General features: G+C 36.6%; 1 protein-coding gene across 1 annotated transcript in view; it reads left to right on the top strand.

The window, feature by feature from the left end:
• ARID1B (AT-rich interaction domain 1B) overlaps positions 1–20,717 on the top strand; it is a 407,354-nt gene that overhangs the window by 145,612 nt on the left and 241,025 nt on the right. The window contains 1 exon segment of the mRNA XM_036872227.1: positions 5,575–5,685. Within this exon segment, the coding sequence (XP_036728122.1) occupies positions 5,575–5,685 (111 nt within the window).

The raw sequence follows: 20,717 nt of genomic DNA, 5'->3' as shown, positions 1-20,717 counted from the left end.
GCAGAGGATCCTTAAGCGAACATAATCTGAGGAGGCAAGGTGGGTCTCTTTATCTTGTCTTCCATCAGCCTGTGGACCTTAAACGACTATTTGATGATGACGAGTAGTAGGTAGAGTGGCCTTGTATTCAGATTTGTGGGACTTTGAAGTTTTAATACTTTTTAATTCATAATATTATAATTGAATGTTTTGGAAGTATCCCACATACAAAATACTTAAGATTCATAATTTTTGAAAAGGGAATTTAGGAGAATAGTTGGAAGCTAGTATAATACCTTAAAAAGTTAAAATTACATCAAATCCTTATGATAGTGCTTGAAGCTTCCAGTTGTCTGTAGAGTACAGTTAAGGTGGAAATGAAGATTTGTCCATCACGTTGAGATGCTAGCAGTGTGCTCAGACACTAGCTGTGCAAATTGCTTAAGATTTTGTTTCCTCATGGTAAAGAACAAGATGCTAGATAATAGGGACCATCTCCTGGGGTTATTGGAAAGGTAGAGTGTGCACAGCACCTGTCACGGAGCCCTGCCTGCAGTGTCGGCTGTCCTAGTGAGTACTGTTTCCATTAGGGCGTTCCTGAGGAGGCAGGCGGGTGATTGGTCCATTCTCGAAGTGGATACTTTATAGGTTTATATTGTTTTCTTTTTGGAAAGGGTATTTTAAATTTATGTATCTACAAACTAAAATAGGTCAGTAGCACGGGAAGTTTCTCGGGCAGAGTGATGAGTTCATGTGACTGGCAGCCCTGTGTGGCCAGCAGGCATTTTCTCTGTGGAGTTGATCGCACTCTCCTCTCCACTACAGTGTCTTACGTGCCAGGACCCTATCTGTTTCCCGTTAGTATTTGGGGTTGATGATAGGAGTTTCCAAAGCAGGAAGAGAAGAGGAGCGAGAAATTATTCTGACCTAGATATTGTGAGATGTTATGAGGCTACTCAAATCCTCGTCACCCCACTTTAGATTATTGCAGTAGTAATAAGTACCATCATCCTTCTCTTTCTAGTACATCTGTACTTCATGTGATTATTGGAAAAACCTTTCTTAAATAACATGAGAATCATCACATTCTAGATCTGGAAGCCACAGTGGCTCCCTGTTGCCTTTGTTTCACATCTGAAGCTCTCTCTGCAGGACTCTAAAGACAGCCAGTGTTTGCTAGCTTCTTGGCTTATCCTGCCCAGCCTCTTAGTACCACAGCTGTTTGTCTGTCTAAATTGTTTTCTTCTGTTACTATCTACCAGTCCTCCCACCTCTCCCCTGGTCTGAGTTGGCTGCCTTTTGTGCTGTGGTTGGGCAAACCCTGACGCGAAGGTAAACATCTTGAGCCAGGTGATGGAGTGCGAGTGTTAATTGACACTTCTTTGGCTGAGAGCACTTTGCCAGCCTCCATCACAATTGTAAATGTACCAACCCTTTGGCAGAAGTTCCCCTCGTGGAGAGTTACGCTACAGAAATATTTCAGCTGAAGATGTATGCACAAGGATGTTTATTATAGTGCTGTATGAAGTAGGGAAAGACTGGGAACAACCTAAATGTCCATCAATAGGGGACTCGTTAAGTAAGTCCCAGAACTGACTAATACAATACTGCATAGCAAAAAAAAAGAGAATAAGGTAGATGTTTAGGTGCAGATATAGAAGGAGATATATAATGTATTGTTAAGGGACCACAAAATAGACTGTGTACAGCAAATACGCTCCAGTTGTTTTTAAAGGAAAAAGGATTTGAATTCACATTTATACTTGGTTGTGCATTGAATGATTGTGGAAAGATAAATAACCTATTAGCAGTAAGCTTTGTGGAGGGGATCCTGGCAAGTAGGAGACAGTCTTTCTTTTCATTGTTTATCTCTTTGTATCTTTTGAACTCATACCATGGGAATATTTTTCCTTTTCAAATTTTTTATAAGTGTCCTTGACGTTACTTACTTACTTACTTATTTATTTTGGCTGGGTTGGGTCTTTGTTGCTGCACGTGGGCTTTCTCTAGTTGAGGCGAGCGGGGGCTACTCTTTGTTGCGGTGCGCGGGCTAGTTTTGATCTTATCCTTCCTCACAATAGCACAGTATAACTAGTGTTTCCTTCCTGGTCATCCTTCACACTGTAAGATGTTAAGCACCCAGTGAAGGGACTGGTCCATACAAGGTATTCAATAAATGTTTAGACATTTTAAAAAATAAATTTAGTTATTTATATTTATTTTTGGCTGCGTTGGGTCTTCATTGCTCACGCGGGCTTTCTCTAGTTGCGGCGAGCGGGGACTACTCTTCGTTGCAGTGCGCAGGCTTCTCATTGCGGTGGTTTCTCTTGTTGCGAAGCACGGGCTCTAGGCACGCAGGCTTCAGTAGTTGTGGCACACGGGCTCAGTAGTTGTGGCTCGTGGGCTCAGTAGTTGTGGCTTGCAGGCTCTAGAGCGCAGGCTCAGTAGATGTGGCACGTGGGCTTAGTTGCTCCGCGGCATGTGCGATCTTCCCGGACCAGGGATCAAACCCGTGTGCCCTGCATTGGCAGGCGGATTCTTAACCACTGTGCCACCAGGGAAGTCCCTAGACATTTGTTAAAAGTAACATCTAAGTGAAAACTTCTGAAACAAATGTGTACATGCCCCTATCTCAAGCTCTTTTCACACTTTTTTTGTTTTGTGAGTCAGCCTCCGTTTTACCTTTGATCTATAACATAAAGATGGTTGAAACCAGAATCAGTCAGTGGTGAAAAGCTTGTGAGTGAGATGAAGAAAAATAATACTGATAAAGGACTCTGAAAGGATGAACCACACTTCCCTTGTGTGGCTCCTTTGCATTGTAGCATTATCACAGTGTGATGCTCTCTTAAATAGTCACAGCTGTGTATTTGTCACAGTGACAATCTGTGCGTGTGAACTAGTGTGCAAGCTAGTGTGCAGTGGTTTAAACTTTTGAATATCAGAGACTGCAGTGATGTGTTAAACATGAAGGCTGTGCTTAGTTGTTGTTTATAAAATATGGTGCTGAACGAATTTCTTATTTTCTAATACAGACATTGCCCTCTTGTTGTCTGTTAAATTACTTATTCCTACTTACTTTTCCTGAGATGAAAATAAGTACCTACCAGAAAATAAACATAGCTCTGAAAGGGAAAAAGCTCAGGTTTGTTATGATATATAACTTTTATATCTTTATTAAAGCTGCCAAATGTAGACTTTATAGTCCCAGTGTAAGTTATATATAGATGATGGTTGTTTTAGGTTAAAACTTGGTACCTTTTCTGGATGTTCTCTCAGTTAAATTAATCCTTATGTTCAAACATAAATTGAAGCAGAACAAGTTCCATTTTCAGTGATTCTCACTAAATTTTGTTTTGGTTTTATTTCCAGCTGTATTTAATAACTGAAAGCCTCTTGTGGTTAAGAATAGTGTTTGAGATTTTGGTGGAATCTAATTATTTAAAAATTTTAAGCTTTAAAAAATGAAATGTAAAGTCATAGTAAAATTTCCTGATGGCTTTCATAGTCTGTTAGTTCAGTGTTGCTTATTTTAGAGGGGACAGTATCCACATTAAAATGTGTATTTACTGTAGTTGTAACGGTCTTTTTCAGCTCGTTTAAAAATCAGTTCATTTAGCTACAAAGAGAAAACCAAAGGAAATTTAACAGGCTTATAAGCATAGGGCATGTGAGCCTCTTCCTGTTTCTTAACAGTTTACTAAAACAAGTGTCTAAGCACCGCCCGTAAACCTCGTGTGCACATGTGTGTGTTTGAGGCACAGGTGGGGATCTGCTCGTTTGTTTGCCCACTGCGAGGCTGTTCTGCTCCTTCGTGGGGGGGTTTTTGTAACAGGGTGAAGGTCCCTGAATGGAGGCCTTGTTCCTGGCTTGATTTTGAAGTCCTCGCTGTTAATCTAAAGGAACCTGCAGGACATGCAGCTGGAAGTCCGTGTGACAAGTGAAAGTCTGGGATCCAGAGCAAGTAGTGTGTGTGTGTGTGTGTGTGTGTGTGTGTGTGTGTGTGTGTGTGTGTGTGTGTGTGTGTGTGTGAGAGAGGGGGAGAGGGAGATTTTGCCTGCCCCCCCCCCCCCCCCCCCCCGCCAGTCTAATTGTCACCCTCTGCCAGCAGCCAGACTGAGGAGCTACCCTTTTAAATATCCCTGGGCTGCCTGTGCTCGGAGACCTCACCTAAATGTTATCAGATAAAAACCTGGACAGCTGAGTGTAATTCTCTTACTAAAGTATAGTGCTGACTGGGCATTCTGCACTGCTGTTAGAGGTTAGATATCTTGATTGGTTGTTTGGGGGCTTTATGTAAAAGGAAGAAGAGTTGCTTGGGAAATGCTGGACTGTTGGCATGCTGTTTGCTTCGGAGCCTGTTTAAAGGCAGGTCGCACCAACACTTGGCTAGTTAAGTCTAGTTTGTACAGCTTGTGTACTTTCAGTACCAGCTATTGGTCCAAAGTTTCTTGGCTTAAGAAGCTGTGTCATTTTAAGTGTATACTGTATGAGAAAGGGGTGGGGCAGCAGAACCTTTTTATAGGGTTTCAACTCATTAAGTTTTAAAGTAATATTTTGAGAATTTAACAGGGGAAGTAGAACTTGTATATTATATTTCTTTAATTCTAACACATATTTAAACTGACAGGGAAGAAGGAGAGAATTTTATTTTTAAGTGATATTTTCCATTCTTTTTTTTTTCTTCCCGATCAGAAACTGGTTCTTCAACTTTCAGTGCCAATTAAGACATGCTATAATAAGCATTTTACACTCTGTCCTGCTGTTTGACTTCGGGTGTAAATGGGGGTAGAATGTTTAGTAACTGAGCATACATAGTTAAACAGCTAGAGATCGGACATACAGTAAGTTTGTTGTGGTATTTGGTTTATATTTCAGCATAATATTGAAACCATGCAGAATTCCTCCTGGACCAAGTGTTCAACAGGAGGCCAGAAAGGCCATGTTACTGATAAGTTTCTCTACTTCAGTAGGTTTTTTTTTAGTGTGTTTTGTTCCCCACTGCTGTTTTATTCTTTATTGTGGTTCTTTGGTAACTGTGCCACGTGAACATGAAATTCTATACGTGAGTGTTTATTGGTTTTGTAGAAACCCCAGGATACTGTCAGCTTAATAACTGTGTTGTTTTGTGGGTTGCTGAGAGGGCATATTAAAAGTCAGTTGATAATAAAGTTTTCATTAATTATTTTAACATTTTCAAGGTACTATTAAAGATGGTTCAACCAAAATCAGAATTAAACAATAACATGAACTTTTGGTTTGCTCTGGTTTAAGAGAGTTTGGTTATAGCTGGCTTTCTTTCCCTTCTTTTACTTGACTGTCACCTTCCTGCAGAACTCAAATATGGTCTTTAGGTTGTATGGTTGCATAATAAATTTAATTGTTAATTATATGTATTTTTGCTCTTGATGATTCACTGCCTTTTTGTATTTTATTTTTGCTTTTGAGAAAGTGTTATAGAAATGATAATTATAACATAGATGTCTGCTTAAATGTAAGATGAGTTGGTACTTTGTGATAAGCCTTTGCTTCATCTTGATTACCAAAGAAGCTTATAACTCATTGAAATATTTCTTTATATTTGTGTTTGTTTAGGATATGTCTCAGGAAGGCTATGGAACTAGGTCTCAACCTCCTCTGGCTCCTGGAAAACCTAACCATGAAGACTTGAACTTAATACAACAAGAAAGACCATCAAGTTTACCAGTAAGACTGTTAATGTACTGATCTGGAAATTCAATGAGTTACAGATTTCTAAAAAGAGCGTTTGTTTTTGTTTATTCTACTTTATATTGAGACTTGGGGGAGAAGCTTATGGATTTCAGATATATTTGTGATTTATTAATTTTTATTTTACAGTTTCCTTCTCGAAGGAGCTGTGTAGTCCTGAATAAGTCTATTTCATTTGTAGGTGTCTCCGAGTCCAGTGTTGTAGGTATCTCTTAGTCCAATTGGAAGCTTTTATTTGGCTGATAGGTTTTGTGGCAGAAAGGTGTTTCTGTTGTACAGTTGTGCTTTGCATAGCCTGTTGCTTTCTGGTAGTGATTCAGAACAGAGGTGTCTATATAGGAGTTACATGTAAAGGAAATTCCCATTTGGCAAAGAATGAGATAAAGCATCCAGTGGTAGTTTGAATTTCTTCTGGGACTTCATGTAACGAGAAGTCACCCAATCTTTTTTCACCCAAAAGAAAGTATTTTAGTTTAAAATCGGAAAATACAGCTTGTAAGTATTTCCATTAGCAAATTATTGGGTATATATTGACTAGAGTAGTAGCTAAATTATAGGTTACATGTTAATGCCCTTAAATAGTTCATCTGTGCTTAATCTTCTTTTTTTTATCCCCCCATGGGCAACCTCATTTAAATGAGATATTCCTTATAAATTCAAAGAATATATTTGTGCAAACAAATTTTTATATATATTTTCTTATTAAAATATTTTGATTTGAAGACATTGTTATTGCTTAATCTCTATTAAGAAGTCGTATTTAAGACAGGAACTCAGACTAGCCATGATTTTAATTTGAATCTCAAACATGTTTACATTAAGTAAGATTTATTATGTTACTTCTAAACATCTGAGAACCGGCATTTGTAAAGAATGTTATACATGACATTTGGCACATACCATACCCATTTTTAAGTTATATGTAGCTGTAGAGTAGAAGGTAAGTGATGGCTACAGGATGTGTAATATCTCTGAATCTGATGCACATGTATTTGAAACCCTAATTTTTACAGCTTTTATTTCTATGGTGGGAAATGGGTAAAATTTACTGTGGTCATTTTTTAGTCACATTGGAATATTTATTATCTAGTTATTTGGTTTTTGAAGGAATGAAAAAGGTAATGGACTCTGTGTTCTAAGCTGTAAGCATTTTTCTTCAGCAGATAATTCACAGCTTGGTGAGCATGGTGTGTGTGTGTGTGTGTGTGTGTGTGCGCACGTGTGTGTGTGTGCGCGCACCTGCATCTGCAAATGCACGTGAATGCTGTTGATAAATGGAACATTTGCTGAACATTTGGAAATTGACTTGTGGTTTTAGGAAATTTAAATTGACTCATGGGAAGGTGGGCAGTGGTTGACAGTGAATTCTACTTTTTTACCATAGGATTTTTAGTGTTTTAGATAAGCCCAGCTTTTTAGGTTTGTCATTGGCTGGTGATGTGTACTGTTTCACAGGTTGGAGAATTTGTTATAGATTGATACCGATTTTCTACATAGCTATAAGAATAGTTTGCAGCGTACTGCTTTCTTCATATCCATTTGAACTTCTGTGTCACCTACTAGGCTGTGCTTCTTTTCATTGCTCTGCTTTGGAATCAATGGTTGACGTTCAGCTAACTGTACAGCATAATTGTGGGGGAATGAAGTGTGGTAGTCCCAGAAAACTGAAGAGTTCTGCTTTGGGATGGTGCAAAGTTGATTACTGGAAAAGGAGCTCAGAGTATTTTAGGAAGTGAACCAATATATTCTTCAACAGTTTAAGTCTTTTGGATTGTTCTATTTGTATACATATAATGGCTAACTTTCTTCTTTAATGTTTATCTTACTTCCTTCCCTAGGGGATTTAAGGTTGCTCATAATATAAATTTTCTTACGAAGCTATTAAAAAAAGAAACGCCCTAATTGGTGGTTTCTTTTTGTTTTTGTAACTCACAGATAAATAGCATGCTGATTTTAATTTGAATTTCAAACATGTTTACATTAAGTAAGATTTATTATGTTACTTCTAAACATTTGAGAACCGGCATTTGTAAAGAATGTTATACATGACATTTGGCACATACCATACCCATATACTCAATAACATTTCAATAATCTTTTTTTAGAGAGGAAGGTTTCCAGGTTTTATGCTGAGTACATAGAAGCATCAGTTACTGAATAAAGGACAAATTGTAGATTGGTTGGTTGTACCTACCTAAACCTCCTGCCCCCAATCTGTTAAGATGAAAATTGGCCTTGTTTAAATAAATTTTAGTGCTCCACTTTTCTTTCAACAGGTTTTGTTTGTGTAGAAAGTTTTTCTGTATAGAGTTTACAAATATATTTTTATTTATATAGACACTGCATCAATATGTTATATAAAACAAAGGTAATTGCAGTTTTGGGGAGAGATTTGTTGGTATTCTGTATGGCTCTAATATGTATTTTTACTCTAACTTGGATAAATTGATTCTATAAGTACCATGAAACTGTATTTGTTATCACATCTGAATTTATTAGGTCTTTCGTAGATTTCTGCTGTGTTTTTTCCTTTTCAAGTGTTAGTGATACAAATTTTGTCTTTTTACTTAAGGTTAAAGGCAATCCATCATATTTGTAATCTCTTGTTTTGTAATTTTGAACCAAGGAAATTGTGGGTCTTATCTGTACGTTTAAAAATATGTGGTAAAAATGATTCTAATGTATAATCAAGTCTTTATCCATTATGTATGTGACTATAAGAAGGAAACTTCTTAAGTGGTTGTTTCTTAATTTTTTGCTTAAGTTGAGTTAGATTGATAGAGTTTGTAATGTTTTTCTGCATGTGGGGGATTTTCTGTAGTGTATTTTTGTTATACAGTTAACTTTCCATTACAAGAAATCAAGGCATTTTCTTATGCTAGATCTAGAATTTGATTCTCTCAGCAAGTTGTTCTCTCACCATTGTTTAAATTGGTATTTGTCTATATTTGCATTTCATTAAGTTCTTGGTGATCTTCAATAGCTAATGCAGTTGTGTTTTCCATCTGACCGAGCTCTTCAGGTCATCCACATAAAGCCAATGACTGATAACTTAATATTTGTCGTCTTGTTGTCTTGGTGCCATGACCAGTAATATTTACTTTTCATTTAATGCACTCAGACCTAAGCTCAGAACAAATCTTCCTTAATAATGTCTACTGCTTTCTATACCTCTTAATCATATAGCCTTCTCCCTGTTGAGGTTCATTAGCTTACATATCCTTGGTGTTACCATTACTAGCAAATCTTAGCATATAGCATGTGATATAAAAATTAGCTTGAAGAACTGACTCTGTCTCCTTGGAATATTATCACTTAAAATTTGAGCACAGTCTATAGTTTTTTTCTGTCTCTAAGATTGATATGAAGTGAAGCCATCATTAAGTGAAATATACAGTGGAAGGTCTAAACAAATGCTATAGCTTATCAACTCCTTTATTTTATAAACATTGAGTGTATCTCAGTTTACACTCTAACCCCCAAAATATGATTTAATACATTTTTTGTTGAGTCTTTTTTAACTTTTTCATCTCTTACGGCATTTACTAGTCATCCTTTTATTGCAGTTACTTTTATAGTTGTCTTGCCTCTCCCTCTCACCCTCAACAGACTAGGATCTTTTCACAGTATTTATTATGTTTTATTCAGTAAGTATTTTCCTAATAGAATTTATGTAAGAATTTTTAAGTACATTCTTCCCCTAGTTGCAGAACTTTCTTTTAATTGCTTACAGGATCTTTTCCAAGGTATTGAATTGACATCAGGAGAGCCTATGTTCTCCATATGCTGCTGATACTAAAGGATCATATGAATGTGGTGTCTGTATTGGCAGGGTGGTTTTATTCTTAAAACTATTTTCTTTTATTATAAAATGACATTTGAGTTTTACTTTGGTAACCTTAAGCTTCAAGAGAAGAAAAAGTGGGCACTTTTGTATAATCAATCTAAAAGTAGTGTGAAACATTCTTTTCTTAGTAATGTATATTTTTTAAGAAAAATATTTATTTATTTAGGCTGCGCTGGGTCTTAGTTGTGGCACGCAGGATCTTCACTGTGGCATGCGGGATCTTTTAGTTGCGGCATGCGTGCTCACAGTTGTGGCACGCGTGCGGGATCTAGTTTCGCAACCAGGGGTCGAACCTGGGCCCCCTGTATTGGGAGCACAGAGTCTTATGCGCTGGACCACCATAATGTATATTTTTAATTGTAAAAGTAAATAAATTGACAAACAGTAATCATGATTTCAGTGAATACAGTAAATACATGTTTATACATATTATAAACATGTATAAAAAAGTAAACAAAAAAAGGTTTTGAATTTTTATTTTCCTTGTTCTAAGCAAATAGTGCTTTCTCCTCCAGGGATCTGAAGAGTTGCTGATACTCCTCAGTTTAGAAATAACTTATTTGTTTTTTTCTTCAGAGAGACCTGCCACGGGTTTGTATTTCAGATAGCAGGTCCATTATTCTGTTTACCTAAGATACAGAGTATGATCAGTCATATTCTAAAGGCCTTTGCGAAGGCCCATCAGGTCATTAAAAACCTCTTTCTGACCCTTTCTTTCTTAAATAGGAAACATTTAAAGAGGTTGACATGAAAAGGGTTTGATCTGTCCAAGTTTAGTAAAAACCCTACATGTCCTGTGGAATAGTGTTTATGGCACTTTTGTTGAGTTTGCAATTAGAAGGAAGTATTGAGGTTTAGATAAAACGTATTCTTTTTCCCCTTTGTGAAAGGAAGGAGGTAGTATATGCTGGTTGTTCTTTGAAATAGAGGGTGTTAAACAGGATATTGGAAGCCTGAAAGAGAATGGTTGAGAAACTGTTATTACCAAGAATATTCTTTGGGGGTTAGGTATTAGCAACAGAGCATGCAATGATTTCCCTTTACTGAAAAAGAATACTTCTGTGTGTGTGTTTGTTTTATTAATCTTTAATGACACATGTTGGGTTAGGGGTAAATGGTCATGTACTTTGGAAGCATGTATGAAAAATGATATGTTAATAGGGACATTTTAAGTGTGTGGATTTGATAATATAGTTCCTCTGAACAGTTAGAAACTATTGGAAAAGCTAGGTGGAGCAGTTTTTAACTGGGTTTTGCATTTACCAAGTTCTCAAGCCATCTAAGAATACAAATTGTTAAGATGATCTTAACCTGTTAGTTGTCAGGTTTTTGCAAAAGTTAAAATCTACCAGGTAAGAATTAGATGTTTGGCTGCTGAATGAACTTTTTCCAAACTTTTTTTTATTTGTATCTTGAGCTTGAATTAAGTGGTTGTCATTAAAAGGTTAAGAGTGTAACTGTCTTCTGTTGATTGATCGTTCTCAAATCATCCTGAACATTTAAAAAATTCTAAGTTAATAAAAGAGAAATTTAATCTGTTGTCCCCTTCTCTCAGTGTTCAAGCGCTGATAATCCCCGTGTGCAGCTGAAGACATCAGCTGTCTGTTATCAGTGTTTCCTAAATGTTATTAGGGTATGTTGAGTCTTGAAGTCATGGAAGTCTTAAAAAGTGGGCACCCGGTGAATGGAGCAGGAGGTTCTCTGAAGGATGTGCCTTGTCAGCGAGAGCGTCTGCAGACACAGTTAACCATTTGCATAATTTTGAAACTGAAGGTACAGACACACTTTGATATCTTGGAGAAGTGTTAAATGGAGCGTACAACATTCCATTTCTTACCTAGGATTTACCGTAATTTGCAAATGTAATTTTAGTCTCTGGTCTATTCTATATGGAGACGACAGTTCTTTTTGGATTCAGTTTGAGAGAAATATGAAAAGACCTTACTTGAAAGTCCTAATTTAGGAAAAGTGATAGTGACTCTGACAGATGTTTATTTTCCAACATGGATTATTTCTTTAAGATGTGATAGTCTGTAATTTTATCCCCCAGAGTATTTTTGTGATATTTTGAAAATAGAGGAAATACTTGAACCTTGAGCAAGGTAAGAAGTCGTAGGAAGTGGGAAGGTATGTTTCTCTCTCTTTCAAAACAATCTTCCACTTAAATATTTGTTCTGTAAATGAATGTTCAATAAAACCTTACCAGTTTGGATTTCCTCCAGGTTACAGCAGGCTAAATATATGGAAAGCTTGAATAAATTAATATTTAAAAAGAACTATAGTTTGTTTTTAAATAACTCAAATGTTTGTGTACAAAGTGTTTCTAAATTGAGATCTTTCAGTCCTTTTGAAATAAATGGATAATTCTAAATTCATTATAGCTGAGATATTTGCTTAGTGGTGATGCATTATTTTCAAAAATTCATTTAATTTTTAAAAACACATTTTAACTAAGCATACCTCCTGCAGACCTTTTTACATAATATTCTGAAGCTTTCCATTTAAAATATGGGGGAAATGAATTTTAACCCATTTTATGGGACTGTCAATTCCAAAAAAAAATAATGAAGGAGTACTATAAAAAATAGACACTAGATAAAATTGGAGATGAAGAGAGGCTGAAACATAACTGATTTTCAGGATATTGGTTTTGATAATAGAAGGATAACTATGATCTATAGTTGATAAATGAGGCTCATTAAGTAAGCGATGACAAATGCAGATATTCCTGGCTAATAGGAAAGTCAGCATACAAATTTTGCTGTAACAAACGGGAGACTGGAAGGTTTTGACCAGCCTTTCGGCTCTTCAGATGACCTGTGTGAGGCCACGGAGCCTCCTCTGTGGCCTCCCAGGCTGGGGTGCACGTAACTCTCAGGTCTGAATGCAAATAGCCGCAGAACCATGCCTGGACATAAGCCTCTTTTACCAGAGGGGCCGTCTCTGAGCACAAGGGGGTGCGCAGCAGTGCTGGGCTTTAGTACAAACCACAAAGAGCAGTGTGTGTGAGGGATTCTCACACGTGGGCATGGGGGCTCCAGTAGGACAGTTATCAGCAGCATAGCTCCTTTGAGTTTTAATTTTAATTTTTTATGCTAGAACGAAAAAACGAGTGATGTTCAAGAGGTGCCTTTTCATATTTTAACCTGCCGTTTCTATTTCCACAAATGGCAGTTCTTGGCATGTTGAGCCAGAAAGCCTTCTCCTTTTCTTCCTAGTGCTTGTCCTATTCACTGGTATCTAGAAGGGGTAGCGAGCTTCCTCCCGATTATACAGGCATGGCCATTGTAAGACGTTGAGTTGAATGCATTTTACTTTACATTAGCCAAGTTAGCTGGGAAGTAAATTTTAGTTTGCAGATTTCCACTTTGTATGTAACTGAAGGCACACATCTGTAGTATGTTGCAAGAGATATATAACCAACAGGAGCTCATAGTAGCATTTGTGGACTGGTTAATCGCTTTTATTTTTCTTTTGAACTGGAAGGAACTATTTTGAATATTAACTGTCAGTTTAGGAGAGGAAATAAATACATGTAGAGAAGGTTCTTACCTGAGAGCAAAAATTTCTATTTTTCCTTCACAATGTAAAATTTTAGAGGTGTCTCTCTCTTTCTCATCTTTTTTCTTTGCCTTTGCTAAATTGTAAAATAACTGAATGGTCTTGTTTTCCTTTGTTTGGGTCAAGAAATTTTAGCTGAAAATTGTTACTGTGTGAAAGAAGATTATTGACTCAACAAGCCTTCAATTTTCCGTGAATAACACTCCCACCCCCTAGCTTCAGGAACATGCCGTGCATGCATTCTATTTTAAAATACAGACTGTAATTTAAAACAGGCAGTTTGATGCCCCACTGAACTTTGTTTAAGCCTGGAATAAAAGAGGGGAAAAAAGCTTTAAGCCACAAAAAAGTGACTAAGCTTTCTCAACCACTTTTCTTCATAATGCATTCTATTAAAAAAAAAAAGTTTCCAGGTACTATTGTTGTCTCTTCCCATACGACCTGCATTTTATCCAATGTTAGATTGTGGTGTGTGCGTTTTTTCCCTTTATTTCATTACCGGGCTGTCATTGACTTTTTAAAGCGTTCAGAGTGGTGTTCGTTTGCAGTGGGATCTGCGTGCTGTGTGCCTCTGTGCATGTTGTCCACATTCAGCATGTGTGAGAACATTAATTCTAAAATTAAACCCATAGTTTTTAGTATTCACTTATTGATAGCTAATTTTCTAGCGTTCTCTTGTTTTAAATAGTACCTGATTATTAGACTGGACTTATATAAATAGTTAACTATAACATTTTTTACTATCAGATCATTATAAAAATGATTCATTAGAAGAATTTTATATCACTTGCCTTTTTCTCCCCCTTCTCACAGAAATGAAAGTGAACAGCTTATAATGACTTGTATGGAAGGAATGATGACTTTGTTTTGATAAAATGATATATATTGACCTGGAGACCTGTTGTAATGATGATGGTGTATGGCAGGCAGGACTAAGTCTCAGCCAAGGTTCTGGTCTTGAGCAATTCATGTCACCTCTCAGGACGTGTGTGTCCTTGTCTGAAAAATGAATGTTAGAGCATGTTCCGACTCCTAGATTTTACGTTAAAGGCTTTCTTTGTTAGTACATAAGAAAAGCACTGATAAAATGAACTCTTTGCTTTCAGGAAGAAGTTGAATGAGAGAAGTGCAGCCATCTTGAAATCCTCAGTAACGGCTTGTGTATGCCCTTGGTGGCCCCTCTCCCATATTCTTAGGAGCCATTTGCTTTTGAACATATTTAAGGATTTGGGCTTGCCTAATTGAGTGCCTAGCCTTATTCTTTAGGTCATGCGGGAGCCGTGGGCCTTCTTGTGGACTCCGTCTCTAACACCTCAGGGATTGCAGAGGTTCCCCTCTCTCCCCATGTGATCAGTTTGGGAGTCTGATGTATATGAGTCAGGGAAGTCTGGGGAGAAGAAAAGTCCATGTGAGAAGTTGAAAAGGACATATTCCAGGTATTTTTATGACCTCCTGCTAAAGTGGGGGGTAGAAAAGACAAATAAGGGAGCTGCAGGACAGTGAGATCTTGTCTTTGTAATGCACAGTCTAATGCCTTTTCCTACTGGACCAGTGGGAACCCAGCAGGGACAGTTTTCTGAACCAAGATGATCAGGTGTGAGTGGATTTTAATTTCATGCTGGTGGAAGGAAGGCCCTGATGGTCTATACCTGAGGTCTCTATTTACTTCTGACACTCCAGGTTTACATTTGTATATTGTAAAGTAATTGAGTAATAACTCTTTGCTTTTTAAACTGAAATTTACCGCCAGTGGAAATATTAGCAACCCAGGGACATAAAAACCACCATTTCTTTTTAATGAACCCAAACCAGTTTTAATGCCCCCTGCATTTCTGCAGTTTGTTTCTGTGTGCCTTTTGTTTTAAGTCTTTGGAGCTCACTGTCTTGATTTGGGTAGAATGCTATGTGACAAGTCTTAGTTTTACTTGTTATTTTACTTCTCTCACTATCAAAGCACAAAATGGTGTTCATTGAGGTGGTGGCATAGACTATACCTGATCCACAGGTAAGTGTCTTCTCTCAAAGTAGGCCAGAATGAGTGAACCTGGAGGCCACTGAGTGACAGGACAGTACAGCAGTATCCTGCCCCCATCTGAAACCTGCCCTGATACCGATACTCTTTCTTCTTTTCCAGAGTTTTCTAATGTAAGTAGGGATCTTCATTAGTCTTTATTTTTCCCATGGGTTTGGGTGGTTGAGTGCAGTGAGTCACTTAGTACCTTCTGACACTAAAAATATGTGGTTGGTCTTTTGTAAGTATCTGTATCTGGAGAAAATTTGGCTTCAAAATAATAATATATTTATTATATATATAATAATTTATTTGGTACCATTATAAAATGTCTTGTTTTATATAAATAAAATTTTCAGTTAATTGATACTAGAAACTGCTAGTAAAAGAGGAATAAATATGCCCAGAGTACGATTTTTAGTGAATATCCTAGGTAAAGTACATGAACTTTAAAGACAGGACTTCCTGACATCTGTTTTGCCTGCTCAAAGCCACATCCCACCCCATTCTTCTATTTTTGAACGTCTGGGACTTTTAGGTTACCAAGACAAGTGAATTGTACCATGCCTTTTAGTTCTGAAAAGCTTTCATTTTTCAAAATGCCTTTATTACTGCTGGAGACAGGGAGACAAGTTTAGAGCTATTGTATTATCTCAATAATGAGGTTGAGTCAGATTATTAAAAAGTGATAGCAGTGAGAACACAGAAGGAGGAAGTTGTGGAAATAAAGGGAGGGATGAATGGTAGATGCTTTTAAGTTTTTAAACTAAATGACCAGGAGGTATGGTGGTGTTGGTGACAAACACAGGGATATGGTGGTGGGGAGTTGGTTTGGGGAGAAAAGAATACCCAGAGATTTTATGAGATTAAAAGGCAAGTCCTGAATAACTGTGCTGGAATTCTGAAACTCCTAAAAGGAAGCAATTCATCTTTGCTACCAAAGCCTTATTTTTTGTATAGTTCTTTACATGAGTTAAAATATTGTCATAAATAGGAATTGATGTTAAAAGAATGATTGCATTGGCTATAACTTTACATTTCATTTAAATTCTTGGAGATGATTTGAAGAATATCATAGCAGAGTTTGTATAAACAACTCAGCAGATCATTCCCGAGAGTTTCTAACTCTAATTGGAATAAGACAAGAGTACAGTCTCAAGAAATAGAAGAAATTTTATTATTATTATTTTTCAATTGGCATTCGTGGCTGGTCTCATTTTCTTTGCTTTTAAGGTAGTGCAGTAAGTTTATATCCTAAAATGTTCCTTTCCTTGGGTAGGGACGGGTTACTCTATATTGTGTTGTTTGGTTTACTTTTGAATGATTTAGACTTTGTTCTTGTTGTACCAATTCGTTTTGGAGGAACATTCCTTAGTTATCTCATAATTTCTTCTTTTCTGAAACTTATTTTGAGTATATGGGTTTGTGAGCCTAGTATACAAATTTATGTCTTGTGGGGGGGGTTTTTTTTTTTTTCCTTCTTTTAGGGTGACTGTGGGAGGGGGAAGGGAACCTAGTTTTAACATGCTGTTTTTGAAAGATGTTCTCTTTTGTTTTAGAAATGGTTTACCCCTTTGAGCACCATGAATTTCTGTGATACATTTGAATCCCAGCAGAGGAAATGGGACCTCAGGGAGATTACCGTGCACTCTGAAGGGATACTCTTGTTTGTTTGTTTGTTTTTAAATCAAGCCCCTCCCCACTTTTTTCTTCCATTTTTAAAGCGCAGTCATTTCACTTCCTACATGCAGAGCAAAAGTTTAATATAAATGAGTTCTTAAAATGTGTGTATTTTTACGTATTTAATTTGATTCAGATTTTTAAAAATTCTATTTCCCAGATGTGAAAATAGAGACTCAAAAATGTCAGGAAACTTGCCTCAAAGTTCAATAGCAGTGGAGTTACAGTGAGTCTGTAGCTCATTCCATTATAGCAGCTGCCTGCATAGACCTGTTCCTGCATACACCTCAGTGTCCTTGTAAACTTTGGTTGTTAAAGCTAAAGTCCTTCTTTTTTTAAAAAATAAAACTGTTCTACCAATTTTCATTAAAATCATGAGTGGCCTTGAATAAATATGAATGTGTTCAAATTTCCCCAAGTGTTCTTACTTTTCATAGTTACTACATTTAGGCTTTTCTGAGCTAACATGCCTAAATGTTGATATCCTCTATAAAGGCACAAGATTTCACTTTATACAGAAAATTTCAATTACATTTAACAATCATTTATTGATTGCCTCCTTTGTTTAAAATTTTATATTAGCTGTAATAAAATAAAAATAAAATTTTAATTATTTCACTAGCTTATTAGTGTTTGTTCTTTCCTATAACAATTCAGCAATAAGAGTTCAACAAGAAAACACATCTGTGTTCAGGATGCCTGTTATTTAAAATACTTTAACATATTATCTCATTTTACCTTCAGAGAACCATCTATAGAATCTGCAGAATTCATACTTTCAGCATGTGTCATTTCAAGGAAATGATTTGTCATTTTCTGGAAGTCTTAAATATTTGAAAGTATAAGAGCAGTGATGGCTATATCAAAATTATATTCACCTTTTATACAAGACATTCAAGTGGCTTTTAATCACATATTGTCAGTGCTAGTGGTTTTAGAAGAAGGGGAACACTGTTTGCCAGCACTTTTGTGATCACTTGGCTTGAGAGAGTAACGATCACGCTGGATTTCTTGAGTGCCTTCATGAGGAATTTTATTATTTTTACTACTTTTTTCCTGACTTAATTTGCACTTTCTATTTTTATAGGGATGAAGACAAAATAATAAAGTTCTAGTCATCTTTGACTAGACTTTGGCCCTGTTTTGAGATATCAGATTTTGAAAAGTGTACCTAATTATGCATGTTATGGTTGACACAGCACGTTCACACTTGCCATCAATTCAGTGTGACTGCCTGGTACTTCCCTTGACCCCTTTGCATCACCAGAGATATAACACATATAAAACCTCTTGTATAGTACTTGCGACCTATGTAGGTGCTCAATAAATGTCAATTTCTTAGCCTTTGTTTGCCCTTCTTCTGCTTTGAAATTGCATTTAGCTGCCGAGGCCTGTTAAGGTTGCTGGTCCACCAAACTTCCCTGAGTTTCAGCATCCTTTCCTATGGGTGTGGGGAACCGGAACAGGGACATTGGAGAGGCACAGAGGTTGTGGCAGCAGATGCTCGGCTAAAACTTTATCTCATCGACTCCTCTCCTGTCACTCCATTGTTGAACCCCAGTACTACTGGCCTCTTTGGACAGAGATGTTGGTGTGAACACCACTGGGATTCTTCTGCATCCATTTCGATTTTATATTCTTCATTTTTATTTACCACATAACAGAAGAACACCGATATGAGAAAACTATATTAACATACACTGTAATTTAAAACAATTTCCCCAGTATTGTGCTGTAATTTTTGGTTTAAGTACTGCAGACTGAATTATTGGGGAAGGGCTAGGATGGGGATGAAGAGGCAAAGTCCTCTAGGGTTCATCTCATGGCTAACTACTTAGGAAAAATTACAGATGAATAGTTTAGACAATTGAAATATATTGATAATTCAAAAATGTAATGGTGGTCACTGGTTTTATACGGTTTTTTTAAGTTAACTATAACAATATAGTTAACTAAACAGCTGTAGTGATTGGAGTTTACTTTTTCCATGCTCCTTCCAGCTTGTGGTACTATCAGTGAGTAATAAAATCACCTGAAAGAAGAGAGAGAAAACATAAAGAAGGCATAAGCAAAGGCATGGGTAGAAATCTACTTTGCTAGCAGTGAAGTCTGCTTTTTAAAAACTCCTTAGATTTCACAAAGGATTTTCAGATTTCTGAGACATAACTGTATGAACCCTAGTAGTCATCCAGGAAAAACCAGGTGTGACAGATGACACATCTTTAGTGGGTGACTGCAGGTAAAATAACAAGATATCCTTTTAAGTCAAATACATACACACACCCTATCTATCTATCTAGACATGCCTAAATAATTATATTGATATAGGAAATAATACCTTTTTGAATTCTGCCTTTTTTCATCTCAACTGATTTCAGTGATGTTGAATAAATATATGTTGTTGTGAGTCAGGTGGTATTTTGTAGGGGAGAAACACCCGGTTTTTTAGTGTTGCTCTTTTAGACAGTTGTATTAATTGATGTTTAAAGTATATATCCTAGGGGCTTCCCTGGTGGCGCAGTGGTTGAGAGTCTGCCTGCCAATGCAGGGCACACGGGTTCGAGCCCTGGTCTGGGAAGATCCCACGTGCCGCGGAGCAACTGGGCCCGTGAGCCACAATTACTGAGCCTGCGCATCTGGAGCCTGTGCTCCGCAACAAGAGAGGCCGCGATATAGTGAGAGGCCTGCGCACCGCGATGAAGAGTGGCCCCCGCTCTCCGCAACTAGAGAAAGCCCTCGCACAGAAACGAAGACCCAACACAGACAAAAAAATTAAAAAAAAAAAAAAAAAAAAAAAAAAAAAAAAAAAAAAAAAAGAACAATGTGGCCCTTTCTTAAAAAAAAAAAAGTATATATCCTAAATAGGGTACTTCTGCAAATGGTTAATTCATAAGTCAACTATATTTAGGCAGCAATGGAAGCTAGTGAAAAGGAACCTGGACAAATCATAGAGGAAATGAATATGACTTTACAGTTGTAAATAGATTAGATATTTTCCTTCTTCCAACATTTTATTGACTATCTTGTCATATCCTTTGTGTATTATACTGACCATCACCAGTTTTACTTCTGAATTTACCTATAAACATTACAAACATAGTTTCTTATTAAAATACATAAAGTTTAATGTAATTAATACATTTTTTGGCCTTTGACTGAATTTTTTTATACTGTGGCATTCCAATATAAAGTATGACCCAGATACTGTATAACTTAATGGCCAAATTTAAGAATATGGATTTTTTTCATCTACAAAAGTGTTTAAAAAAAGAGCTTGGATGTCTTTCAACATGTGTCCCTATGAATTATAAATAAATTTGTTTACTTTTAAATATACCAATGGCCACTTTTAACTCAAAGAGTCCTGTTGTGACAGAAGGTTTTCATTTCCTATGATATTTTTATATAGAATTTATAACCTGGCTGCTTCTAAAAAGGGTTTGAGCTGACCTACAGTAAAACATTTGTATAAACTGAGACTACTCAAAGCGGAATACAAATCTTTAAAAAACATTTTTAAAAGGTAGACACAAGCAAACCATGATAATGCAGTATCAGAAATAACGATTAAATTTAAGGCTGCATTCATTACTATCAAGATAGGAGGGGGAAATGAGGTTATGTAATTATTAAATAATGCAAAAAACATTTATTAAAGAAGGAATATCACTTTTCCCCTATTATTTTGTAAAAGGAAATATTCTATAAAGGAACATATACTCCTGAGAAAATAATGAATAATGATACCAAAATATGGGTTTTCTGGGTTTTTATAATGTTAAAGAAGTTTTTTCATGTTACTTGGGATGATTATCCAGGGCCTAAATTAGGCATCCTGTTACACAAATGAATGATTGGCTATTTTTTTCTATAACTTGCTCAAATGTCACAATTATAAATTCAGCAGTT

The sequence above is a fragment of the Balaenoptera musculus genome, chromosome 12 (assembly GCF_009873245.2).
Source record: "Balaenoptera musculus isolate JJ_BM4_2016_0621 chromosome 12, mBalMus1.pri.v3, whole genome shotgun sequence".
NCBI lineage: Eukaryota > Metazoa > Chordata > Mammalia > Artiodactyla > Balaenopteridae > Balaenoptera > Balaenoptera musculus.
The sequence above is the reverse complement of the archived record's forward strand: the minus strand, read 5'-3'. Positions and strand labels throughout refer to the sequence as shown.